Genomic DNA, 27,017 nt, shown 5'->3' with positions numbered 1-27,017 from the left:
GTGTGGTTCCTCAGGGACACAGCTGTTAGCACCTTACCTCCTCGTACCAGAGGCCACAGAGGCTGTCCCTGGGGACAGCAGCTGCAAGTGCTTGCACACTGCCCAGCTCTGTGGGAACCCACATATCTTGCTGGGGATGGTCCTGGCCCTGAGAGAGCAAAACCAGAAACAACAAAAGATGAAATAAGCTTGTCAAGCAAACTGGTGTGTTTGTGTCAATGAATGTTGGGTGCAGGAGGAGGAAGAGGTTTTGTGTCATACTGGAGAAACAGAAATAGTTCCTAAACCCTTGCAACCTTGTGAAGCCTCTGCTATGCCTGTAGTGACCTGCAGTTAAATAGGTGGCCAAACATGTCACAGCAAACCATGAGAGAGACACAGGAATGGGGCAGGACTCCTGATTTTCCCAGCTCTTTGCCCTGCTGTTGGACTGGGCTGTTAGGCACCATTCGGTTTTGTCCTACAGCTTTCTCCTGCCTCCTGTGCCCTGGTCCCACCTCACTTGGCACATGAAGTGAGCAGTGGCAACAAGAGAGATGCCATTGTTGGAGCCAGTTGTTTGTCATTTTGCTCACGCTGCCTCCCATATCTTCAGCACAAAGGCAGTGTGCCCTCCCACCATTGTGTTGCCAGCATCCAGCAGCGCAATGAATTCTTGCAGCTGCGCCCTCACTCCTGCTGGCATCAGCTGCTCACTGGAGTGTTAATGCCAGTCTGAAGGCATGTTCCTCCTCTCACGGCCACTGAGCTTTTCAGGTTCCCTGGAGCAAGCTTTGGCTGTTGACAGCATCAGGTGTCTGGTCTGCACAGGGGTGCAGACGGGTGAAAACAATGCTGCTCTGAGCAGGGCCTGCCTTGCCAGGAGCCATGCTCCTGCTGAATCTACTGAGGGTTTTGCTGCAGGGCTCTGGAGCTCAGCAAGCCAAGCCCCACTCATGGAATGAGGAGTTGCTCCCCTGACAACCTTGAGTTTAGCCAAGCTTGTGCACTTGGCTTTTTGCTGCTGTGATTCAAACTGCACGGTGCCCCTGGCAGCCAGGGGCAAAGGCAAGAGTCTGGGGGAGGTGAGGTCTGTTCACAGCAGGCTGTGCCTGGGCTCACATGGAGGATAATAAAGGTGCTCCCTGTAATGGAGACAGGGCTTTATGGAGACAAGTGGTGTCCCTTCTTGTGTTCATCTTCCCCTTGGGACTGTGGTTGTTGGCAAAGGCTGGGTCAGTCTGGCTTCAAAGAGCATCTGGATTTGAAAAGGGCATGGTGGGCCAGATCCTGATGCAGTTTAATCTGAACATGCTGTGTGCAAACTCCTGAGAGAGCAGCAGGGCTCTCTGCATCTCATAATAAACTGTTTGACTTGAGCTGAGCACGGAACAAACACAACACACACAAACAGTGCACCTGCTGGGGCTGCATGAGCAAGTGCCTGCAGATAGCAGCTAATCAATCAGCATGTGTGAGCTGGGAAAAAGGGAGAGATAGAGCTTGAAAGAAAGGGCTTTTCATTCATACTAGCAGAGTTTAGCTTATGCCTTTCTTGTGATCATAAAGCAACACACCACATCTGCAAGTCATGGGCTCATTCAGTGTGCCAGTGGTTGTTTCTGAGTTTGCCTGTCAAATGGCAGATGCCCCTTGAACAGGTGAAATTCTACATTCAGTTAGGTGTGGTTTTCCCCAGATTAATGCCAAAGCCTCTTGGAAAAATTAGGATATTCAGCATTTCTGGACCAGCACTGTTTCACTTTCTCCCACGCCAGACCCTGGCTGGAAGATTCTCTGTCCATCTCCTCTGTGCTTACTAAAGAGCTGTCTGGAAAGTGGGTGACAGGAGCTTCCCCAGTGTAATGGTGCTCAGGATTCAGCAGCTGTGTTGGTTGGTGGCATCTTCCCATCCCAGTGCAGTCCAGCCAGGAGGGCTGTTTCAGATGCTTACAGCCCTGCCCTTGTCCTCAACTCAGCTGAATTCCAGCACATGAAGACAGTATGGGAATATGTTTACAGCAGATGTGGATCCACAGATACAGGTGAGTCACTGCAAACAGCTACATCTCCTACTGTGCTGCTGCAAGGATGCACTCTGAACTTCCTAGTATTTTTCCATCTCCTAAAATACTTTTCTACTTAACAAAGCAGAGCCAAAATTGGATCAGGCTTCTGCTGTATTTTGCATCTATTATGCAGTTCTTGCTGCCATCACTGATTTAATGTCTCCATTATCATGGAGCACTGGTCTGCCAAGGATTCCAGCCATCCAGCATGCCCCTCGGCCTCTACTAAACATTTGTGAGCAGCCTTAAGGGGCTGCTGAGCTCAGCAGTTTTACAGCAAAAGCACCTTGGAAGAGCTTGTGCTCCCTTCTGCCCATTTTGCAAGTCACTTCTCTCTAAAGGAGAGGTAAGGCTATTGGGGGAACCCAGAGGAAGTGCCAGGTTTATTCTCTGGGTGACCTACTGCTCATGGAGATCTGACATTATCTGTCCTGTCTAAAAGATGCTGAAGAGCTTCAGTCCCACCAAATCCCATGGAAACATATGTAGGAGTACCAGTAGAGCCTGTGAGTCAGTGAGTGGCTCTCCTCAGAGGCAAGAGTTACCAGCCCTCCTCAGGTACAGGCTGATCCCTCCACTCTGAAAATACATACCCACATTCCAGCTTAGTCAGCTATTAAAATAGCAAGAGTTTTAATGAAGATGACATTAGCCTTCTCAGTTTGGGTAAGAAAAGTTGTAAACCACCTCAGGGTTCTACCCAGTGAAGATACTTTGCCCGTTAAAAGATAGGAACTCCCCCTCACCTTCTTAAGTCACTGTTCAAGGAGACAGGTTTATATCTGGGCTCTGAGGGTACTAATAGGCCTTAATTGCCCTGGCCAGGCTCTCCTGGGCCTCTATCCACACCTAGGCCTGGTGCTCTATTTAAGCTCAGCCTGGGGCTTATGTGAGCTTTGAGGGGAGAAATATTGGTGTATGTCTCCCTGTGCCTGCTCAAAGTACCTGTTGCTTTGGGCTTTGATCCATAGACTACCTTCCTGATCTTGGGCATCTTCTCTATGGAGCTGCCAAGTGATTCCTGGATGGTGGCTGCCATCACAGACCTCGACTGACCTAGGGACTGACTGCTTTGGTGTTGGTCTGGCTTCATCACATCCATCTCTGAGCATCTGGACTTCTGGATGAATCTGGGTCTCAACCCTGAGCTGCTCATCTCGCTTGGGTAGTGGGGGGGCTGTCCTGCTGGCTGCTGTGCTCAGCTCCCTGCTGTGTGCTCCTCAGACAAAGAGGGTTTGACAGTAACTTCTTCAGGCTCTGGTCCTATCTCTAAAACAGGCAGAGCTAAGACTAAACCTCCTTTGCCTTGTCATCAACCCCTTGGCTTTACTGGGCTTTATCTTGCTTGTCCTTCTGCCCCAGCTAAAAGCTTTAGAAGATCTGAGGCTTGCTGCCCTCATGACATCTTCATTTCTGCAGATTTTTCATCCCTTCCAGAAAGTAATTTGTTTACTGTCTGAGTTGATAAGCTCAGCATAGAGATAAAGGGGTTCTCTAAGCTGCACAGAGGTCCAGATTAAATGATGTGAATGGCCCCAAACAGATGTACTCCTTTCTCCTTCCAGGCTGGGGGCTCAGAAGTCACCCCTTGTGAATGGAGGGCTGTGACCATCCCTCTGCAAGCCAGCAGTGACAGAGCAATGTGTCCTGGTTGCCATTCCCCTCAAGTGAGGAGCCCTGTCCCCTGGGCTGTGAGGAAACCTGGGTGAGATTTCAGCTGGAGAGCTGTCTGCCTCCTTGCCCCGGGTGACTCTGTTAAAGGTTATCCTGGCCCCTGAATCTAATTCAAAATAGCTCTGTTTGGCTCTGCCCTCCAAGAATCCGCTGAGGTTTGCTGTCAGAGTGGCTGTTAATGCAGCAATCAGCTCCACTTCGGTGAGGAGAGAAACACGAACCTTTAGGGGTGGGAGGCAGCAGGGGCATGTGGAAACGGGGAACTAAAGCACAACTTGTGCTCGTTCTGCCCTGCACTTCCCACCAGGAGTGGGAAAGAAGCAGGGCTGGTAGCAGCACTGTGTCCCAGGTGGGCAGTGTGCTGTCCCTTAAGGGGAACAAACTCATGCAGGGATGAAGAAAGGCTCAAACTGATGAAGAAAACCTTGCTGGGGCCCTAAACAGAGCAGAATCTCTTCTCTTCTAATTACAGCCTATTCTGGAAGGCATTAATTGCTCCAGGTCTCTCCTCTTGAAGAGTTTATTATAGATCTTCCCCAGCAGGATTTTGGATGAGAGCAGGACCCGTGTGTTTTGCCCAGAGAATGGCTGCGTGCCTGGGCTGTGCAGGAATAGAGCAGGTACCCGCCCCTGCTTGGTACAGTCAAAAGGTTTCATGGTGTCCCAGAATTAAAAAGGCTAAGTCAGCAAATGAGCTTACACAAAGCTTTTCGGAGGCTCTGAAGTAAATTCACATATTCTGGAAAAAGAGAGAGGTTAAATCTTTCCCTGTGCCTAAGGAAGGAGGGGCTGGACAGGGCAGGGAGTTTTCCTCTTCTGGAAGGATGAGATGCCAAGAGGCTGTATAACTTGACAGAAGATTGTGTTAAATTGCATGGTGTGCTGTGTCACCCAGCCTCTGCCCCAGAGAGCAGGCAATCAAGGTAATGGGAACGGCCCGCTTTTTCCTTCTGATCTAAGAATGGGCACAGATCACCTTTTGTTGCCCTGACAAGTGTCAGTGGGCAAAGAAAGAAGGGTTAAACCCTTTTGCTGGTGCTAGTGACATCTTGCATTTTGTAACACTGCCAGAACTTAACATCTGACTGTTTATTTGTTTTGCTTATTGTTTACTTTCTTGCTCTGCTGAGCACAGGCAATAGATCACTTTCACCTTTGCAGATGAACTCAGTTTTGCTGTATTTAGGAGAATAAAACATCTCACCAGCATATTTCAAGTTAATGAGTTGCTGCTTTTTTTTCATGTGGAGTTTCAAAATAAGTTAAATTTCTCTTGAGATTAGATTTTGTGGTTAGTTTCTTTTTTAATTGACAAGTCTTAGTCACCAAATTCTTTCCCTTAGTTATCACCTCATTCCTCTACCTCAGTAGTATTTGTTTGCAGGCATCTTGGAACAAAATGTGACCCTTATACTGAAATGGGAAAGCTGGCTGAATTTCCTGAAGGCAAAAGCCGTTACAGTAACTCACAGGGGGAGACAGCAGAAGGATTTTCAGTTTTGCCAGCCTAAAATACACACTTGCTTTCTGATTCTGCCTAACAGACGTAACTGTGAAATTGAACAATTTTGGGGAAGAACAGAAAAGCACAGATAATGGTAATACCAAGAAAAATTTCCGAACAGCTTTGAAGCAGCTATAAAAAAAGCATTTAGTGCAAATGTAAAGCCTCTTTTACCAGTGCTCTGAACATCGTATGAGAATATACACCAGGTAGGGAGGCTGGAGGGAGATCAAATGAGAAATGACAAGCCTTTGACTATAAAGCTGTCAATGCCTCAGAAGAGAGAGCCAAGCCAGCTGCACCTATTCCAGGGAGTGTGAAATGGAGATGCAGGGGCTGCGCTGGGTTGAAGCTTTTCAAAGAGAGCTGGTGCTGCCCATCTCTGCCGGCTGTTTTCCGCTCCACTGGCAGCGCTGACCTGCCTGATCGATGTTGCCACTAATTTTATTTAATTTTCTTGCCTAAGATGTATCTTCTCCTTTCACGCTCCCCCTTTGTTGCTCAGTCTGAGATTGATGTATAATGTCAAAATAAATCCAGGGAGCGCCATGAGCTTCTGAGATTTGGGAGCTGGATGCGGCAGGGTCAGGAGATCTGAAAGGCTTTTAGTTACCCACTTGTAGCAAGCCACCTGCATGCAAAGACAGCCAAATTACCAGCAACAAAGTGAAAAATGACAAGAGCATTCATTAAATGCCATGCCTGGGCTAGAATCTCAGTGCACTGAAGTGTTTTTATCTCATCTAATGGGTAAGCAGACAGCTCGGTAGTTCCTGCTGCATTTCCTGCTTGGTGGGGGCTGGGGGCTGCATTGATTCTGGATAAAAAGGACTTTCAGAGCCCTGGATGGATGTGGTCTAAAAGAAGCCAAAAGCAAGTACTTTGGTAAAAGCCTCTCAGCTTTGCCTTGCCAGGCTGGGGAAGGGGTGCAGCCAGTCTGTAACCTGGCCTGGTCGTGCTGGGGGAAGTTGCAGCACTGGAGCAGATGATGGAGAGAAAGAGCTGGCAAAAAGAGGCTGGCAACTGCACAATGGGTGACACGTGCCATGGCCAGCCTGCTAGGAGCTGCTAAGGTCAGTATCAATAATAGCAAGTACCCTCAGGTGGCTGTTTAATTCATTACAGAGTTCAGCAGGTTATGGCATGTTGACACCTTTCCCTAGTTGTTGAAAACAGCAAGTTCATGACAGAAAAAAAAATACCGTCAATTTTTCTTTCAGGAGATTCACTCTTCAAACAACAACAACAACAAAAAATCAATTTATTTACAGGGAAATAAAGACTCTGGGGTGTTTTTAATAACACTTAAGGAATAAGAATGCTTGAATTTAAAATCCTGATCACCCTCAGACCTATGTCCTGCTGTCTCAGTGACATGCTATGTGGGAGAGGCAGAGTACCAGGCACATGGTACAAGCCCTGCAAGCACAAATACATTTGGTGAGGCCATGACAGTACAGCTGTTTCCTCAGTTGGAGCTTGCAATGTTGGATTTTAGCATCCCCTGCCCTCCTAGAATGTGTGATGAGAAAGTTGTTCCGAAACCAAAGAGAAAGGTTCCTAACCACTGCTGAGGAAAACTTAACATGAGCTGAGTGCCCCATGAGAAGGGACCAAGATACTTTTGGGTCCTTTGGTTTGGAGTCATATTATATTTGTGGCCTTGAACCAAGAGTTGTGCAGCTTTTCTGAGGGGCCACACGCTGCAGGAGGGGAGTGGGATGGCTGTAGTTCATCCAGCTGGCAAGAGGGGTTGAAGTGCAGGGAGCTGGCACGTGTTCCCTCACAACTGCTGTGGTGTTACAGGACCTCTTGAGCCTTGTTTCATGGACACCTGTCTGACAAAGCCCTTGCTTGAGTCATTCACTGTAATGTTGTGCCCTGAGGCTACTAAAGATGTGTTTAATTTGAAATTTAGTGTAATTGGAGCAGTTGGTCTTGTTGCTATAATAATGATTTTCGGTGGGAGATTCAGCCTGTTCCTTTGCTGTGCTATTCACCACAACTGCTCCAAGAGTTACAAACCCAAGAACTGCTGCAACACAGATTTTTTTTTTTTTAATAGAGCACACAGCATTTTGCACAGAAGGGCGTGAAAAAGGGGACATCATCTGAATTAGTATCAATGTGACAGTCTGGGACATGGTGGTGACACACCATGGAATGGTTTTCCCAGCAGGTGTCAAAGCAGCTGTCCCTGCTAGGGCAGAGGCTCCAACATGGACCCGGCTCCAGAAAACAGATGCAACATCCCAAGCCTCAGGATGCAGTGAGTGATAAAAGAACTGACAAGAAGAGATGCTCTGCTGGATCTCATACTAAGCAGGAATGAGAGGCTTGTTGGGGCTGTGAAGGTCAAAAGCAGCCTTGGCTGCAGTGACCTCGAGATGGAGTTCAGGATCCCAACACACAACTGGGAAGAGATGTGTATCTGCATATCTTTATCTGGCTGATAAAACAGAGAGTCAAGCTTCCATCCAGAGGGACCTCGACAGGCTGGAGAGGAGGGCTGACAGGAGCCTCCTGCAGTCCAGCAAGGCTTTCAAAGGGCTGCACCTGGGGAGGAACAATCTCATGCACCAGAATATGCTGGGGCCACCCAGCTGGAAACCAGCTTGTCAGGAAAGGACCTGGAGGTTGTGGCAACACCAAATAAAATGTGAGCCAGAGATGTGCCTTTACCACAAAGGTACTGGTGGTATCCAGGGCCACATTTCCTTCCAGTGGTGCCCAGTGACAGGGCCAGAGGCAATGGGCACAAACCGAAACACTGGAGGTTCTTCCTGAACATCAGGGAACACATTTTACTGTGAGGGCGAGCAGTGGCACAAATTGTCCAGAGAAGGTGTGGGGTCTCCAACTTGGGGATACTCAAAAGCCATCTGGCCATGGGAAACTGGCTGTAGGTGACCCACCTGACCAGGGGCTCAGACCAGATGGCCTCCAGAGGTGGGGAAATGAATTTGCTCAGCGGGAGAAGTTTTTCCAGGTGATGAAGTGAGGTGGGAACTCAGGAGTGACAGAGAAGCGACGGCTCCGTTAGCCATGGACAGCTAAAGAAAGGTCAGGAGGAGGATGCGGAGGGTCTCTGGATTGGGGGCCTTCGCTGCCCCGGTGTGGCTGGAGCTGCTCTCACGGGGGTCTGCTCTCCCGGGGGCTCCGCTCTCCCGGGGGCTCTGCTCTCCCGGGGGCTCTGCCCCTGCGGCCAGCGGGGCCGGCGCATCCCGCTGCCCGCGGCGGGGCTGATCACCCGCTCCCGGCGCAAGCAGCCGCGCCGCCGGCACTCGTTGTGGGCACCGGCGTGCGGGGACCGCGGCCGGGGGGCGCGGGCCGGCTGGGCGGCGGCTCCGCAGCCAGAAATCAGAGCAAACCGGGGGCTGCGCTCCGCCCTGCCCCGCTCGGCCTCCCCGTGAAGAGGCGGTGCGGCAGGGCAGCGGCCGCCGCCATGCAGCCCTTGCGCCGGGCCCCGGCGTTGCTGCTGCTTCTGGCCGCCGGTGAGTGAGGCTGGCGCGGCGGGAGCCGCTGCCACCCCTGCGGGCTGGGCGGCGGGTGGGTGTCGGTCCCCTCCGCGGGCACCGGGACACCCGGCGGGAGGCGGGTCTGCTCACCCCCCATCCCGGGAACAGCGGTGCGCCGCGTCTCCAGTGCCCCGGGGCGCCGGGACCTCTGCACGGGCAGGTCTGCATCTCCGACCCCTCCGTTCCCTGCAGGCATCACTGACCCCGGGCACCGGGACTTGCGGCGGCTCCCAGTCTCCCACCCCGGAGCTCTCCGTGTGTGCCTGGCACTGCCCCCCGCCCGGGCATCAGAGCCCTCTGGGGCAGCCGCTCTCTGCCCCGGGACCCCGAGGGGCTGACAGGGCCCCCCTGCGTTCCCGGCACGGTGGGCTGCATGCACGTGGGCTGTTCTCCCGGCTCCGCTGCCCCGGCGATGGGACCCGCGGGGCACGGGCAGCGGGGCGGGCGGTCGCGGCTGCGGCAGCGCTGCCCCGCGCCGCCCCTTTGGGGGTCGGTGGCTTCGTCTGGCGTCGTGGTGGTTTTGTGAACTACCGTGAAACTGATACAAAGAACGGGCCACCACAAATTGCTCCACGATTCCCCAAGAGCCTTCTCTTGAAATTTGGAGGAGAGGCAGGGTGCTAGGGAAAGGCAGTTAAGTGCAGGAAGAATGATAGCAGGAAGAATGATACTCGGAATAGTTATGAAGGTTCTGCTTCTGTTTTTAAATAGTCTGGGGAAATTTCCCAACAAAGGGATCCCCCAAAGACCCATGAGGCTGAGATTGTCCTCTTCCTCAGTAATCCATCCCTTTGTACAGAAATCTGGTTAGTGTGGAACAGGAGTTCTGAACGGGGACATTTGAAGTGTGGGGGAGTCTTTGTCTTGAGTCATTCTGACAGGGAGGGAAGGGCTGACTTACCAACCAGTCACTGTCTTCCAGCACGACCAAGCTGTGATACAGTGACATCCACTCCCCTGGTACATCTCTCTTACTACCCCAATCTCCTGAAAACGTTCATGGGGGAATGTGTCATCTGTAGAGCCGCTCTGTCCATGGGCTGTTAGTCTCCGTCATCTGAGGCTCCTGAAAGAGAAGAGAAAAAGCCTTTTAGGTTTGCAAACAATAGTGAGCTTAAAGAGCAAAATGGATCTGAAAACCTGTTGGGGTTTTGTGCCAATACTCTGTGGCACACAAGCAATAAGTCTTTCTGGAGCTGAGGAGGGAGCCAGTTCTGCGGTTTCCTCCAGGCAGGTTGTCCACACTAAGGGAATACCTTGGGCACAGCTGGCAGAGGTTCTTCAGCCACGTCTCAGCAGGAAACCCCTGTGCCCAAATTCAGCCAAACCTCTGCCTCCTCCAGAGAAGAGTGTAACATGTGAGTGAGGGGAGCTGCCACAATCCCACCCTGCCAATCTGCCAGCAAGGGTTGACCCCATCCCCATAGCTGGAAAGCTATGTTTGCTCTGCACAGGAAGGAGAGGGACCTACCTCATGGTGGTTTTAAAATGTGGCAGCCAAAAAGACCACCACTGGTACTGCTGTGCTGGGGGGAGGATATGCTTCCTATTCTGCTGAGGCTGCTGGAAACTTTCTAGTAGTGTTGTCCAGCTGGTGGTGATGTGGAGGATTTGGGTCCTTGGTTTTCCCTGTGATCCTCTCTGCTGTTCTAGCAGGGAGAGGCATAGGGCTGGGAGGTGAGGAGCAGCTCCCAGGGACAGGTCAGTTCCTAATCTAGTGACATTTGTAATCCTGGTGGGCTGTGGCAGTACTGTGGGGCTGGACTGGGTTGGCCAGGTCTCCCCAGACCAGTGGGCTCCTGCCCAGATGGGAGGTCAGAAGTGGAGATGCAGACTGCTGGGAATTTGTACCTCAGGCTCTGTTCTGGGTAGTAGCTTTGCTCGGTGGTTCAGAATCAGTTCCAGTCTGAAATAATTCAGTGCACTCTGGCCTCACTTCTCCAGTCCCACGGGACAGGAACAGTTTATAACCTGAGAGAGAGATGTATTGACTGTGTAGTTGCCCACATGTTTCCTTGAGCTGGGAGCCTCCATAGACCTGCAGGATGTGCTGAAATGGGACATGTGCCTCATCAGGGTCCCATCAGACTGCTGAGCAGCACAAGTCTGCTGGCAGAGTTTGGAAACATCACTCCAGGCTCTAGGGTATCTGAGCCCCTTTGGTTTTGCAAGTAGAAAAATGATGCAGGGGGAGAAGGAGAGAACTGGTCTCCTTCCTTTTTTTGTCTCCCCAGGTGGTTGTCTGCATGTGGGCTGTTTAAGGGCTTTTTTGTTCTTTCTGCCTGCTTAGAAGATGTCTTGTTAGCATTGTGTGAACAAGCCAGAGATGAGGGAATATAGATCAGGATGAATGAAAATTCCCTGTAGTCAGTTTTTCCTTGGCCGCCTCACTGCCATAAGGAAATGTTCATTTAATTACAGGCATCAGGGGTAGAAATAACCACATTAAGCCCTCAAGGGGAAGCTGCCGGCGACGAGCTGCAGATCAGAGTGCACAGAAGTTTTCCCACTCACTCTGCCTGGGAAGAAGCCATGGCATTGTGTGGGCACCTGGGCGAGCAGCAGCGCTGCCAGCCCCGCTGCAGGGCTGGGCACAGGGGCTGCAGGAAGGTGCACCACGGCTCCCAGCTGGTGCTTGGGTGAGCTGGCTCCTCGTTCTTGCTGGCTGTTTGTTGAAACCAGGGCACTACTGAAACACGTAATCCCAAAAGAATGGAGAGAGGCTATTTGTCAGCCACACGAGCACAGCCTGCACCGAGGCCAAGAAAACACGTGTGTTGGTTTATTCAGAGGGCCAGGGATGCTGGCAAGGAAGGTGCACCCTGCTGGGGCTCAGGTCAGTCCCTGACTGTCCCTGTGCCTGGTGAAGCCCTGTTGTGGTTACCAGGCTTTGGATGTACATTCTTGGTTGGGGTCAATTTGTTAGTGCTGGGAAACCAGCTTTGCAGCCCTCCCTCTATATGCCAGCTGCAGCCATGCTCCTCTTGTGCTGCCTGGTGTTGTGAAGGTAGTCAGAAGCCATGTAGTAGTCAGTCCCATGTGCCCTGGGACCACCAAACCTTTGCATGAGCTTTTTTTTTTTTTTTTGCCTAGGATACCTGAGGCTGTTTGGGGAGTGGAAGCTCTTGGGGATGCAGTGTGTGGCAGGGTGGAGTGGTTTGTGCTCAGCATTATGCCAGGGGGTTTAAGGACCTTTTGGCATGTAAAAGGTTTCAGTCACATTTTGATAGGTCACCACATCTCAAGGGAAGTCCCTCAGGCACCTGAGGTATTGCTTGCTCTGCCTGGGCAGGAGGGCTTTGCTGAAGAAGCAGGCAAGTCCCTTTATTGGGTGTGCTGGAAACTGGAGTGAGCATTGTGGGGTACATAGTCTAGGCTGGGGCAGAGTGAGAAGAGGAAGCACCGGCCTTGACAGATGAAATGCCTTGGACCTGCAAGAGGGCAAAGAAGTCTGTGGGCTATGTTTTTTTCTCTTAGATCAGTGGCTTTCATCCCGTGATCTGTTAACCCTTGGGGGCCTGTGAGCTGTTTGAAGAGACCTATGAAAGATAACTGAGGAAAGAAAATTCACTTCTACTGTGTAGAGCTGTCAACCCAATGCTGTTTTCCCAGGGGCTGCATCTCCCCTGGCCCCGAGCTGGGAGCTGCCATTGTCAATAGCAAGAATGGAGGAGGAGAGCAGACGTTGTGGCAGCAGAGGAGGGAGGTGTGAAGGCTACGAGACAATCTAGGGAGGGAGTGAAGGCAAACAGTCTGGGAGACTGAAACCAAGTGAGATTGTGGCTCCAGGCATGAATGGTTGAGCAGAGGGGGAGGACAGGCCGGCATGTTGAAGTGTCTCCTGCTTGCATGGGGTCTCTCGTGTGGGAATGGCTGGAGGTGTTTGGAGCAGTCTGGATGTTACAGATCCCAAGGACAGGAGACCTGACACATCTCTTGGTGTTGGGATGAGGATGCCCAGCAGCCCTGGACACCAGGCCCCAGTCTGACAAAGGGCACATCTGCAATTACCTGCAATAGCAGGTGCATGCCCTGGAAGTGCCTTGCTGTTTGCCATGGGTGTACCTGGGCCATGGATGTTCTCTGCTGAAATACCAGGGGAGCAGATGTTGGCAGTTTTTTGTGAGGTAGTGCCCACCCTGTACATGCAGACACGCACTCCCTGCAGCTGGGTGGAGCTGGAGCCCTCATTATGCTTGCTGCAAGGAGCTGTAAAAGCTTAAAGATGCTGGCACAACATCTCCCTAAAGAGCTGTGCCATTGCAAGGGCTTCTTCCATTGTGCCTTGTTGCTCTTCTTGGTGTAGGTAGGTAAGTATGTGCTCCCTGCACACCAAGTGCTTTTCCTATTGCTTTCTAAAACATGCTGGAGACACAGGAAGGTGGGTGGTTTTAGAGGGACACTCAGTAAGGGACCTGGCTGCTGGCAGTACCAGAGGAGGATGGCAGTCTGATCTTGTTTTCTGAAGCCCTAATTGGAAATGATCTCTGAGATTAGGGCCATGGCTGGGTGTGTAAGTAGTCTAGTGCAGTGTGGGAGGGCAGCAATGAGGCTGTGTGGGAGCTGCAGTGGGAGAGTTCTCTTAGGTGGTGTGTCCCCAAACAGCTATGGTCTGTAACTCTGAATGAGCACCAGAAGAACTTGGTTTGATACACAGTCATCCCACATGCTTCCCTGTGCAAGCTGTTGAGGGTTTGGAGTGCAGAGGCTCCAGGTGACTGTGGGAATCAGCTTGGACCTCCCTCAGCCAAACAACATTTCCTGCACTGGCCATGGTTGGGATCCCTTTTTGTTATTTAAATTACCCTGCATTTTTGTTATGTTCTTGCCTGTTCTGCCCTGGGGCCTTGCCTGTTCTGCCCTGGGGCCTCTCTCCTCTCTGCCCTTGGGCCTTGCTCCGGGCCTGGGGGAGGGAATATCCCTGGCAGATGCTTCCCTCATCTGGTCATTGTGTTTCTGTCCTAACTGATTATCAGTAAATGACCCATTCTTGACCCAGCTCTCCTAGGAAATAACATTGTTGGGTAGCTCCTGGCTGTGGGGTGGGCTTGAAAGGAAGGTCAACGGTAGCAGGGCCAGATGGACATTCTTGTGGCTGCTTTGTTGGCAATACCACCATGCTCTGCCCTCCCTCCCTGTGCAAGTGTGCTTGGGTGGGGCCTGCAAGGCTCTGCTAGCTGGTGGTGACAGACAGGTAAGTCAAAGTGTGCCCCAGGCAATTGTTCTTCTCTTCAGCAGGCTGATCCTGCCTCCATGGCACTGTGTTGTAGCCACAAGACTCAGATAGGAGAGGTAAAACCAACCTTTTGTTGGGTAAACTGAAGAGCATTCCAGCCTCTCTAGAGATCAAGCTGATGTGGTGACATCTTAAGGGATGATTGTGTGTTTCCTTGGAGAGAAAATTGAGGTTTGCTTGTTACTAATTAAAAAGCAAAAAAATTTTAAAGGCTTTTTGACACAGTCACAGCTTCAACAGCTAGATTCCATTTCATCTCCCCATATCCCTCTTCTCATTTCAGCTGGACACAAAAATGACTTATTTCTTCTTTAATTTCTAGTCCTGTTCAATAGGCCAGTTGGGAGCTTTTAAATAGCTGCCCTGTCCCATGGAGAGGTGACTTGCTTTGTGGCAAAGGGATGAAGTGATTTTTGGTCAGCTAATGTAGAAAACACTTTGGGGTTCTTTTAGAATTATTTAGAATTGTGAAACTGCTTTTATTCACAGCACTATGTGAGAAAGATGGCAGATAGTCTTTCTTCAGATTTTTTTTCCTGTTGTTGAGCGAAACTCCCTCATCTGCTTGTCTGGGGCTGTTGTGTTGAATCCTCTGCTGAGCTGAACAGAGCAAGCTTCGCCCCTTTGACTTAGAACTGTTTTCTGAGGGGTCAGTGGGGTCAGCACTAGCAAAACTCTTTTCATCTGTATCCTCCCGGCTGGCTTTTTCCCAGTGGCCTCAGAAAGGTAGCACTGCAGCATTATTCCCTGCTGTTGGAATCGCCCCACTCTGCTCCTCACAGAGGTGAAACATCTCCTGCATTGCCTCCACACGTCACCCCTGTGGATGCTGGTGGCAGGGCAGTGCGCGGCCAGCGCAGGAGCTCCCGTCCCGGCTTTGGTGCTCTCCGCCTTTGTTCCTTCTCCCCTCTCAATCTACCTCTCCCACTTTCTCTGCTTCCTGGCCCCTCCTCTGTCTGCTCTGGGAGGGTTTTCCTCCCGTGCTCTAAGCCCTGCTGTTTCCCCGAAGGCTGGCTGCCCTTTTTAGCATGCACAGCCTCATCTCCTCCAGGTTACGCAGAGGTGCCGCAAAAATAGAAATGAGAGACAAACGCCCCATTGAAGCAGCTGGTGAGCCCTGGCTCCGTTCCCTGCTCCCTCCCATCTACAGTTGCAGGTCTTTATTCATTTGTTTCTTTATTCCTATCACTTGATCTTCGTTTTAGAATACAAAATCAGGAGGCTGATGGCTGGTAGAAGTTGTCTAATCCCCGTTACCCGTCCTGGGAGGAAAATGGCCTGCAACTGAGGTCTTGGGCATTAGATTTCCTTTCTCAGCTGTGCTCCCCTGCCTCCCAGCTCAGCTCGTGCTTTGGTTCTTTCTTTGCCTTGGAGTTGACAGCTGCGTGGAGCTCCTTTATGAGAGGCTTGAAAGAGAGAGGGAAGATGGCAAATCTTCGGGCTGCTTTTTGGCACCCCAAGCCTTTGGGTTTTTGCTGCTGGTGCAGAAGGCATGAATGAAGTGGTGTCAGGATGGTGTCTGGAGAGGTGCTGATTTGTACCCTGGTGTAGTGGTTCTTTAAGCCCTGGGGCATTCAGGCTGGTGCTGGCACAGAGGGTTCCCCCAGTCTCTGCATCCTGTGCATGTAGATCAGACCCCAAAGTGTTACTCACAGGGACAGGACACCTGTCTTGCTCAGGCTGTGCATGACTCATTCTAGGGATGAGGTGGTGTAGTTTTATCTTGGGCTGAGGAAAGCACAGCATCCCAGTAAACCAGATAATGCAGCTTAGGGGGTTTTAACTGGGTAAACACTTCAGAGTTAAAGGAGGGTAAACAAATTCCCAGCATCTGAGCTTCCCACATGGATGGAAATAGCTCTCTGGATTACCAGTTCACCTGCCATGAGATGTGTGTTGTAGAAGGGGTGGGATGGGCTCTGGATGAGCTCTGTAGGCAGCCCTAACAGAGTGTAGCTGATGGAAAAGAGGTTTGAGGCAATGTAGATGCTGGCACAGGGGTACATTTTGAGGCTTTGCCTTGGTGCTGGGGAGACCCAGGATGTGCTTTGTAGTGTGGCTGGAAAGATGAGGTGCCACATCAGCCATGTGTCTGCAAATGGGAGTCAGGGGAAACTGAAGCATTGGGGTGGATGAAGAGCTTGCTCAGGATCAGGCAGTCAGTTGCAGTCACATACAAACCAAATATTCCATGTGGCCTTGGGCCTGGTCTCTTCCTATCTTTCTGCTCTCCTTTGATGGATAACTTTGAGAATAATGTTTCTGTTCTCCTCCTTGCTGCTCTCTGTCATGTTTGCTTAAGCTGTAAGCTCCTCAAGACAAGTGCTTTGTCTGGTGCTCCATCAGTGATGCAGGTGTTGTCTGTCAGCTGGGGGAGCTCACACTGGAGCCTGCTGAGCACCCCAGAACCAGCATGGGACTGTCCTGGCCAGATCTTCCCAGGTCTGTGCTCACACACAAGGGGTGTGCAGGCTCTTGATTCCAGCTGTGGACTTCACTGTTCGTGCATGGCTCAGGAGCTGGCACATCCCCAAAGATCCCTGAGGTGTTTTGGTTGGCTCTGTGATGCTGCAATAGCTCCCTTCCCCTTTGATGCTCTGCCTCTTTTGCTATTCCCTTTTTGTTGCCGCTCAGGCCTCAGCTGATCTTGCCTTGGATCAACAGGGCAAAATAAACAAGACTGAGAAGTGCTGGAGCCTGGCCCAAGTGTGTATGCAAAAGGGTAACCAATATTGCATTGTGATGACTTCAGAGAATAGTACAGGAAGGTGGAGAGGGTCAGAGCAGGCAGAAGATTTAAGAAATGCATTTCTGGCTTCCAGTATTCCCAGGACAGGTTTGGTAATCCGTCTGTCAGGTGAGGAGTGACTCAAATTTTCTGTGCCAACTTGCCAGTGTTTTCAATCAACTCACCAGGGCCAACCCATCTGCCACTGCCCCACAGCTCATTGTAGCACTTGCCCTGATTTGCATTTGTGCTTCTGGGATGTGGAGTTGTAGGGCACAGTGGTGGGTAGCAACATCAGGAGGTTGCCTTGTCTGTGCCCTTGCCTGAAGGCAGTTCAGCTCTGCTTAAATCATTTCAGGCCTTGTGAATCCAGATCTGTGTGCAGCACCCAGGTGATGTCTCAGCAGTGCTTTGTAAAATCTCTGTTTCTAATACTTCACTACTCTGCAAGGATTTTCACATCTGCATTCCAGTGATATCTCAGAGCTGTTCCTAATACAGGAGCTGCTCTTCTTAAGACATTTCTGATGCATGTTTTCCCAGCTTGTATCAGAAATGTTTTGTACTAGTTCTCAAGGGGCTTATCCCTTTATGCTATTTCTTTTCATAATATTTCTCTTATTCCCGTTCTCAAGATCACCTAGCTGTACCTGTGGTTTTTCTGTGCAGCGAGGATGTCTCCTTGCTTTGTGTCCTTGGCTAATTTAATTATTAGCCTTCCTACTTTTTGTTCCAAGGTCACTTAGGAAAATGTGACAGAACAGCAGATCCAAAGACAAACTGTAAGGAATTTTACTAGTAGCCTCCCTCCAGCACAAGCCTCTGTAATTTTTTTGTATAGCTAATGCCTTACAATTTTCCTGCTAATAGGTGTCTTTTCTTGTGTCTCTTGTAATTCTGCATGAGGCACTGTATCAGATGTTTGACTGAAGTCCAGATGGAATAGAGCTGCTGCATTTCTGTTGTCTAGAAAATAAGTTATCAAAGAAAAATACCAAATTAGTCTTCATTTCAGCATATTCAATTAGTTCAGTTCAGTGACTACTTCATTAACAATTGAGAAACTGAGTCTGAGCTGAGAAAGCAAGAAATCTTGTCCTTTTTCCTTCTAATCTATGAATAAAAATCAGCTGTGAGAGGATGAGATCTTTTAGTTTTGATGTGCTGAATGATAGAGGGCTGTAAAGCAAATGGTTCAGTTCACCCAAATTAGTTACTTCACTTGCTTAACAAAACTGTTTTAAATATAAAACAGATTTTGGTAATTTTATTTTTTCCTTATCCCTCCATATTTATAATAGTATTTAGTAGCTGAATAAAGCTAAAGCCAAGTCCCAGGTGCTGTTTTTTTGCATTTTGATTGGAGTTCAATATGCATGTGAATGTACCTTGACACAAATCACAATTAAAATCTCATCTAGGAATCAAGAAGTGTCAGTCAATCCTTATAATAGTTAAAACGGAAATAATAAGAGTGTAATGTTGATAGAAAAGTGCAAAATGCAGCTTGCTCTCTTGCTTAGTGTTAGGTGGATGTTTGCTGTTGTCACAATATCATTGTTGCCTGTAAGGGTCAGCCCTTCCTTATGAAAACCAACAAAGTGAAATTCAAACAAAAAAAATAGATTTTCACCCTACAGATTTAAAACATGATTAATACTGGTTGTAGTTAATATTGGTTTGAATCAGCCTCCCTGCATATAATATAGCTGTGGGTCAGGACACTCTGGTAGAAACTGTCATTGTTTTTACAAGGCCAGAGTTTCATGGCTGAAGTATATGACATTCACCTCCCCTCCAGGATGGGTGATTAACAAGGCACCTCATCCTTTAACAGAGGCAAAAACACCTCAGAGAGGGTGAATCATCGCCCCAGAAAGAGGTGCCCCAGGCTGGATGATTGCTTGGCACTGACTCCTCCTGGATGTGAATGCTACTCTGCATGCTTGTGGATGTTTCCCAAAATATTCCTAATTTTCCTCATCAGCTGAGAGCACAGCCCATCTTCAGGGCAGGTTTGTTTGGCAGGAATAGGCTTCAAGGGGAAGACAAGCCCAGTGGGTGTCATTTCTCTCTCTGATGTGTGTTTTCTATCATTACACAGGGACCTTGTGCCTCTGCCTTGCCTCCTCGGAGGACCCAACTGCCGATGGCCTCACATCAACGTCCCTGCTGGAATTTGCTATGATGTCCCACCTGGAGGCCATGAATTCCCACGAGCAAACCAGACCAGAGGCTGCAGAGCCAGATCTTGCCACTGGCTCCCTGCATGCTGCTCCAGGGTCAGGCTTTGCCAGTGAGGAGAATGAGGAGTCCAAGATCTTGCAGCCCCCACAGTACTTCTGGGAAGATGGGGGAGAGCTCAACGACTCCAGCCTGGACTTGGGACCAGCAACAGGTGAGTTCTTTTTACCCCATTCTTCCTTCCACTCTGCAAGAACTCCAGGGAAGTGGAAGGATGCAGGGATCTATCTTCCTGCTTTGACACAACTCTTGCTAAGAGGGCCTGAGATTAAATGTCAGCTCTATTTTCTCACCTCAGTGCCTGATGTGTCCCCAGTGAACCCTGAGCAAGCACAGGCTTTAGAAACCAAGTTACAGCTGAGCTTTTATTCCTGAGCTGCTATGAGCTGGGAAAAGCACTGCCTCCATCTAGTTTCCCATTGCCTCATGCCCTCCTTTCACTTTCTCCCCTTTATGCTCTCTTCTCTCTTGTTTTTTTTTCCTGTTGCTGTCTATTAAGCACAACTTTAAGGTCTCAAGAGCCCAACTGAGATCAAGGCCATCTTAGCATTTGAGTCAGAACTGAGTTCCCTGGGTCCCGTTCTGGATTCCTCACTCTGTAACTTCAGTGGGGACTTGGTCCAAGATAAAACAGCAGGTTTTGTCCCTTGGGCAGCTGTCCTGTTGCCTCCTGAGACTACTGCTACTTCCTGAGAGGTGATGACCAAAATGGGTTTCATTGGCATTTGAGTTTGCTTTCCTCTCTGGAGTCTTTTTCTAAGATCACTGAGTCCCCTCAGTAGTCTCTCCCCAAGCCCCTCATTGGCTTTGAGATGCTCTCAGAGAGAGGGATGGGAGGAAGGAGGAGGTGCATTGCAGGGTTTCCAGTAGCTTAGGAGATTATTTCACATGCTACTGCTCTTAAGTGTCATGTGGGGCATGTATTAAGTGTTACCCAAGGGCCAGGCTTCAGCCTTATCCCTCCTCCCTTATGCAGTATCGCTCTCAGCAGATCTGCCTGAGGTCTGCAATTAGAAAGCACAAGTCTTGTTTTATCTCCTCTCCTATTTCTGTGACCTTAAAAAACACCTGTGCTCATACAGAGCTGAGAGCTGCTGCAGGGCTGTGGCTTGGGTTGGCCACTGGGGCACAGCGCATGCTGTGTGTGGCAAGGGCCATCCCAGCTTAGGTCTCCAAAGCCCTTTGCTCACTGACAGTGCTGCTAAACCTGTCTGGCTGTGCTCTGGCTGCCCTGGGGCACTTGCAGGCCTGGCTGTGGGGCAGCTGTGCTGTGCAGTGGTGCTGGGGGTCAATGGTGCTGTTGTCTGGACGGGGCCATTAGTATGGGGCCATTGGGATGGAGCTGTTGGGATAATGCTGATGGGATGGGGCTGTTGTTGGGATGGGGCCGTTGTTGGGATGGGGCCATTGCTGGGATGGCATTGTTGGGATGGGGCCATTGTTGGGATGGAGCCGTTGTTGGGATGGGGCCATTGCTGGGATGGAGCCGTTGGGATGGGGCCATTGCTGGGATGGAGCCGTTGTTGGGATGGGGCCATTGCTGGGATGGAGCCGTTGGGATGGGGCCATTGCTGGGATGGCATTGTTGGGATGGAGCTGTTGTTGGGATGGAGCCATTGGGATGACACCGTTGTTGGGATTGTGCTGCTGGGATGGAGTCATTGTTGGGATGGTGTTGTTGGGATGGCGCCGGTGGGATGGAGCCATTGTTGGGATGGAGCCGTTGAGAAGGTGCTGTTGTTGGGATGGAGCCGTTGGGATGGCGCTGTTGGGATGGAGCCATTGTTGGGATGGAGCTGTTGGGATTGTGCTGTTGGGAAGGCACTGTTTTTGGGATGGCGCCGCTGGGATGGAGCCGTTGTTGGGATGGAGCCATTGTTGGGATGGAGCTATTTGGATTGTGCTGTTGGGAAGGCACCGTTGTTGGGATGGAGCCGTTGTTGGGATGGAGCCGTTGTTGGGATGGGGCCGTTGTTGGGATGGGGCCGTTGTTGGGACGTTGGGATGGGGCTGTTTTTGGGATCGTGCCGCTGGGATGGCGCCGTTCCTGCCGCGCATCCCTGGGCTCAGCTGCTCTCGCGCGCTGGCAGCGCTCAGCGACGCTTTTCTTGGTGTGCCAGCAGGCACCTGCATGTCCTCACAGATCGGGACGTGACTTGGAGAACAGCATGTGCTTGTGCATTGAGAGCGAGATGACTGGGTACTGAACCCAGCCTTGCCTGCTGCACGTGCCTCGCCCCATTTGCATGCAGAACACGCTGCTCTCTCCTTCCGTTCCCGCCTGCAGTTCTTTCCTCCAGGAGCAGATGTGCTCTTTCAGCTGTCCTTTATGCATACCCTGCCCTATCCGCTGCCCAGCTAACCACTGCTCTGCTTCCAAGTGCTGTTTCTTCCCCTGACAGTTGCTGTGTCCAGAGCTCATGTCTCAATGGCATTTCAGAACCTTGGTTAATAGAACAGTTTGAATTATTCAAGAGCTGGGAGCACATTTCTACTTAAAATTTAATTAGAAACCTGCCGTGTGTCATTTTACAATAAAGGATATTGTAATAGCATCCCTAAATTGGGCAGTCTTTTCCTGTCATGCAAAGTCTCTGTATGAGAGATAAACCCAACCGATGGAACTTACATGCTGCATGTGTGACAGATGCCATGTGATACGTTGTGGATCTGTGTGATGACATCTGTTAGGTTATTTTCAATGTATAAACCCATTAAACAGTTTTAAACAGCTGCTGTTTAAGGAAAAAAAGTTTATAGTGTAAGTTTTCCTTATGTGAGGTTTCATTCAGTGAAGTGTAGCCCAGCATAGTTGTTAGCTCTGTCCAGGCACGCACTGGAAACACTGCATCAATCAAAGCACAGAACAAGATTGCTGTACTCCTAAAGAGAAAATTACCTGCTATGAAAGGAGACCTGTGCTGGCTTCTTTTTGTCTTTATACAAAGATATTGGGGCTGAACTGGTCCAGGTACAGGACCTTGCAGATAGGCCATATCTCCTGCTATTCAAAAGCTGTATTAGTTATCTCCATCTCTCCTTCTTTTAATGTCTGTCTGAACTCTGTGTGGGGAGACTGCCCTGCCTTTGTGTGACTTCAAGGATGCAAGAGCTAAAAAGCAATAACAATTTGCAGCTGCTGCTTTTTTTTTTTTGTTAAGTGCACAAAAAACATCCTTTAAAAATATTTATAGAAAACATTTCTTGGGCCACCTGTTAGTCCATTAGAAAGTGAGAACAAACTCCCAGTGGGAGAGCACTGCTCAGCCTGGGGCTCTGGTTCTCCTGAATAATGTGCTTTTGCTGATTTACACTACAGAAGAGTGATTCTATACTGACATCAGTGAGCACCAACCTTTGGAAGGGCCTTGACATTTGTCACATTCTGTCTGAGGGTGCACAGAAGTGTGCACTTGCATGTGTGTCACCCCATGTACAGCTGCTACCCAGTGGAGCCACAAGTGGAGGAGATGGATTAGGTCTGATGGGAATTTGGATGCTATATCCTTATGGAAAGAAGCAGTGTGTGATTTGTACTGCAGCTAAAAAGCAAGTCAGTGGAGCTGTTATTTCTGCATCCCTTCAGGCTTCCAGGGAACCCAGAAACTTCTGGTTGTAGTTTGGGTTTGGCTGCTTTACTTCACCTTTGGTAGCAAATTGGCCTGAGCCACAGATCAACTCAGTGGACCTGCAGGGTCTTGCATCCGGCCCTTCCTGTCCTCCTTTCCTTTCTTCCCATTTCTCCATCTTGTTTTGCCTGGAGCCAGTCCCCTGTGCTTCTTGCTGTTCCACAGATGTCCTTGGCAGCAGGTAAAACATCTCATCCAGCTTTAGGGCTAGAAGATGGGAGTCAGTAGGGTTGTAGTGTCTTTGAAACCCTTGTTTTTGCTGAAGGGGTTACATGGTGCTGTGTCCACCCTGGAGTTCTCCTTGATTGCAGCTCTCAGTGTTCTCCTTTGGCTTGGTCAGGATGCACTGCCCCACATGTTCCTCCCTTCCAGTGAAGGCTTGAGTGTGAGGCAGCCTAATTATTAATTGCTGGGAAGTGTGGGCTCCTGAAAATGGACACGACTTGTGAATGCCTAGGGCATGAGGGCACTTAGTGCCTCTCCTCCCCTACCCAACAGCTGAGTGCTCAAGGACTGGAGTGCATCATCCCATTTTCCAGTGTTACAGTGGGCTGGCGTGAAGCTCACTTCATTACAGCCAGGGACTGCTGTTTTAGCTCCAAGGTGGTTGAACACCAAGGGATGACTGTACTGGGAGCTATCCAATCTAGTCTTTTAGATTGGTGATTTCCTAGGACAGCATGTGGTGCTTTGTGGGATGGGGGAGGAAATTGTAATCTTTTAATTATTCATAGTAATTAGCAGAAGGGATTCCCAGGGGAGTTAGAATGAGGGATAGTGGGACAGACATGTTAGAAAGACTGTATTCAAGAAAAAATAAGTTTTCTGACCAGCTAATGGAATAAAATACTTTCCGTCTTCTCTGACAGTGAGATTCACTTCTTTCCATGATGAATTACTTGCCTCTGGCAAGAGAGATCCTGATATCTCTCAGCCTTACTGAAATCTACTGCCTCTTCATCCAGACTGACAGCAGATCTGCAGTTCTTAATACCATCTTCAAGCCAATCATTAATGAAATGAAGCACCTGGTAAAGACTGTCTCCATAAGCAGCTTAGTGCTGAGCAGCCTCCTGCCCTAGCTCAGCTGCTGGGATGCCTCTTGTTTATGCCCTGGTTTAGTGTTCAGGGACAGGGGTGATCTATCTTGGGACAAGCCAGCTCTGTGAAGACATTGCTGCCAAAGGCTGACCCATGACAGAGGGTTTCTCTGGGCAGGGTGTTACTCTGGTGCAGCTATCCCTGACTGTGTTTGGGTGAGGATGGCTTATTTTGCCTTTATTGCAGTCTGTGTGCTGAGCTGGAGTAAGGGATGAGGTTATTTGGTGCCTGGTCTGTACCTCAAGCAAATTCAACTATATTGTAGCCTAATCACTTTGCCACTTTGGGTCTCTCTTTTGACTATGATCTCTTTTGTGTGGACTTGTCTCGGAGTTGCAGATAATAACCTCTCCTAGTACTTCTGGAGGATTAGTATATTAGCCCCAACTGGCTTAATTCCAGCACCAGTAATTGTATTTTGCCTCTTTGAAATCCCCCTGTGGTTTCAATCAGCTGGAGTATGACTTTTTTGCAGTAAGCCTTATTGTTCTGTACTGCAAAAAAAGAGAGCAGATAGACTTTCAGACCTGGCTGCATTTTCAGTGGAGTGCACCGTGTGATTCCCAAAGTTGGCAGATGTTTTAGTGTGAGTGATGCTATGTGTTGTGATTGGAACCCAGGAATGATCTTGTCTTTATTACAGTACCTTCCAGTTATCAGTAATTCAATCACTAGTTAACATGATCTTCCAGTTTAATCCAATGAACACCTTATGGTCAGGTTATGTGTACTAAAAAAAATGAGGATCACCCTCTTTCTGAGTTGTCACAGTTGCTTTGAACCGTTAATAGCAAATAGAGGGTAGAGAACCTTGTAGGGCAGTAACTGAGACCAGCTCTTCTGAATGACAGAGAAGCAGAAATGTAATGAATTAAATGTCTGGCTGGGGGATTGTGCTGTGGCACAGTGCCATGTCTTGGTCCATCTGGTGTCAAGGAAGTTTTGATATTGATTTTGGAGAAAGCAGAACGTTGCCTGAATGGTGGCTTCTGCAGAGGTTTGAAGCTAATGTTCAGCTCTCCCAGGGAAAATCATCTCCCCAGGCAAAGAAAATGGATCTGTGTGACCCAGACCTGGGTCTGCTTGGAGATGCAAAGGGCAAGACTTGGAAAGGCTGTGAAAGATGGTTTATTTAAAAAATACTGCCCGAGGGTTTTTGTAAGAGAGCTTGGAAGGGAAAAGCTGGGTGATTGTGGGAGGCAGCTGGATGCTGCAATATGCATAATATCACCACTGATGGAAGGCATTAAGGGGTGAAGCTAAGGATGTGGTGGTAAAGAGGTGAGACAGAGGTGTGTAATTTCATATCAGTGAAGCACACTCCCAAGGGGATGGTGTGGTTGAGAAGCTCTGGGAGGGTACATGACATGAAGCTGTGTCTGCCTGCTGCACTCCTCTGGTCCATCCCTGCTAGACTGTTTGCCAGAGGTGCTGGGACAGTTTCTTTGTTCCAGTGGTTGGTTCTCCAGAGCTGGCTCCATTGTGGCTTGGCTGCTCTTGTTTGTGGTGGGAAAGGGGCATGTGCCATGTCTGTGTGTGGCCATGAGCTCCTCTTGTGCTCCAGCCTACTGCTGATCTTGGTGGGAGGCAGCAGACCCTGTCAGGGTCTGATCAGCTGAGGGAGTGTGCAGTTACTACCTTCTCCCTTCTCAGGCATCCTTGGGCTTGGCAGAGCTCTGCTTCCTCCCTGACATTAGATGAGCTGATAAACAAGCCAGGCAAATCTGGCATTGCAGCCAGCTCCATAATACCTGTCTCCTTTAGCAGAAGATTCTGCCCCATTCCTGCAGCAGGAGCACAGGCTGCTGTGTCTCTCTGCCTCTCTGTTCCATGGTTGCTGTTTCTCCCCACAAAAGTGGTGAGAAGGGAAGTGGATGGCACTGGCACTGGAAGGTGGGAAGGTCTGTGGGTGCACTGCCATGTGCCCAGAGCATGGGGACCAGGTGTATTGGGTCTGCTGAAGGGAGAGGACACCCAGGGGGGCCAAGGGGGTTGCAAACCACTTGCTGAAGGGGAGCTGCTACCTGAATGCTGGAAGAGATGCTAAAAATGGGAGATGCCCTTTGAATTCCTTGAGGGTTGGAGGGAAGAGGAATCAAGAGAAATGCTGAGAAGGCTCTTCAAGTGGGCAAGCTCTTAGCTCTGCATTGCACAGATGAGTGACAGGCCAGCTGGTCTGGATGGAGGCTTGGGAACAATATGCTGGGACCAGCTCAGGGGCTGGGTTCATACCAGGGAGATGGACAAGATGCAAAACTTCCTTCAAATCAAAGAACAGGGGTGTAAACGAAAAGAAATATGAGTGCCTTAAAGTGCCTTTAATCTGATCTTGAGAACTTGGCAGATGCCCTTGTTAGTGAGACAGGAGGAGGTGATTCCAGACAGGAGCTGTCTAGCTGAAGAGTCTGGAAAGAAGGATTGACTCATCATAGTTGGCATCTGGATGTGGCACTTGGAGATATGGTTTAGGGATGATAATAGTGCTGCTGGGTTGATGGTTGGACTAGATCTTGAAGGTCTCTTGCAACCTTGATGATTCTGTGATCCTTCCTGAACCTGGAAAGGGATTGAACCCCCTTGGTAACTGGGTTATATGGAGACATCCTTGTTTTAAGGAGCACAATCCAGCACCCCTATGCCTCAAGTTTCACTGTTCCCTACTTGAATCTGAGTAATAGCCCTCTCAGGATTTGAGAGGAGCTGAGTTTCTAATCAGTGGGGTGTTATGAACCAGACAGAAGGATGTTCCCAGCTTAACATGCAGGGTAGTGGGGAAACTGATGACAAGTGGGAATGTTAACCCAGTTAGTAGCAGGTGCGAGGATTCCTGTGTCTGCTTCTACCCTGTTGATTTGTTGAGAAGCAACTCAGGTTTCAATCTTTGGCTGCCTTGTAACATAGAAGTCTGCTGAGAGAGAGTAGGATGGGTCCTAAACTTTCTTTTCCCAGAAGAGATGGCAGGGGTGGCAGTTCCTCTGAGATCTTTAGATCTTGTTGGTGGAAAGGCAGCATAGCAGCACCAGGCGGGGCTTTCCCCCTTGGGAGCCAATGAATCTGTGACAGAGCACTCTAAGGAAAGGTTGAGTGTGTGACTTCAAAGGAGAACTGACAGGCTGGGAGCATTTCTGGTCCTGTGGGATGAACCTCATGCTGCTTTTTCGTGGTTTGTTTTTTTGCTGTGCCCATCTGCCTGCCAGTTCGTGCTCTGCTCCAGGTGGAAAGAAAAGATGAGAGGAAGGTGTAAAGGGCTTGAGAATGTCTTAGAATGTCTCTAGGCAAAGGAGATGGCAGATTGGATCACTGATCCGATCTGATCTTATCTGACAGGCCTTGTT

The 27,017-nt window shown here is 49.7% G+C and overlaps 1 protein-coding gene across 1 annotated transcript in view; it reads left to right on the top strand.

The window, feature by feature from the left end:
- Positions 1-8,621: 8,621 nt before the first annotated feature.
- PODXL2 (podocalyxin like 2) overlaps positions 8,622-27,017 on the top strand; it is a 32,833-nt gene continuing 14,437 nt past the window's right edge. Inside the window, exons 1-2 of the mRNA XM_039695487.1 lie at positions 8,622-8,720; positions 18,813-19,106. Coding sequence (XP_039551421.1) covers positions 8,672-8,720; positions 18,813-19,106 — 343 coding nt within the window. The 5' untranslated portion in view covers positions 8,622-8,671. The remainder of the gene's footprint in view (positions 8,721-18,812; positions 19,107-27,017) is intronic.

This window comes from Passer montanus, unplaced genomic scaffold (assembly GCF_014805655.1).
Source record: "Passer montanus isolate IOZ18808 unplaced genomic scaffold, ASM1480565v1 scaffold9, whole genome shotgun sequence".
Classification (NCBI taxonomy): Eukaryota; Metazoa; Chordata; class Aves; order Passeriformes; family Passeridae; genus Passer; species Passer montanus.
Note: the sequence above shows the minus strand (reverse complement) of the source record. Positions and strands in the feature narration are given on the sequence as shown.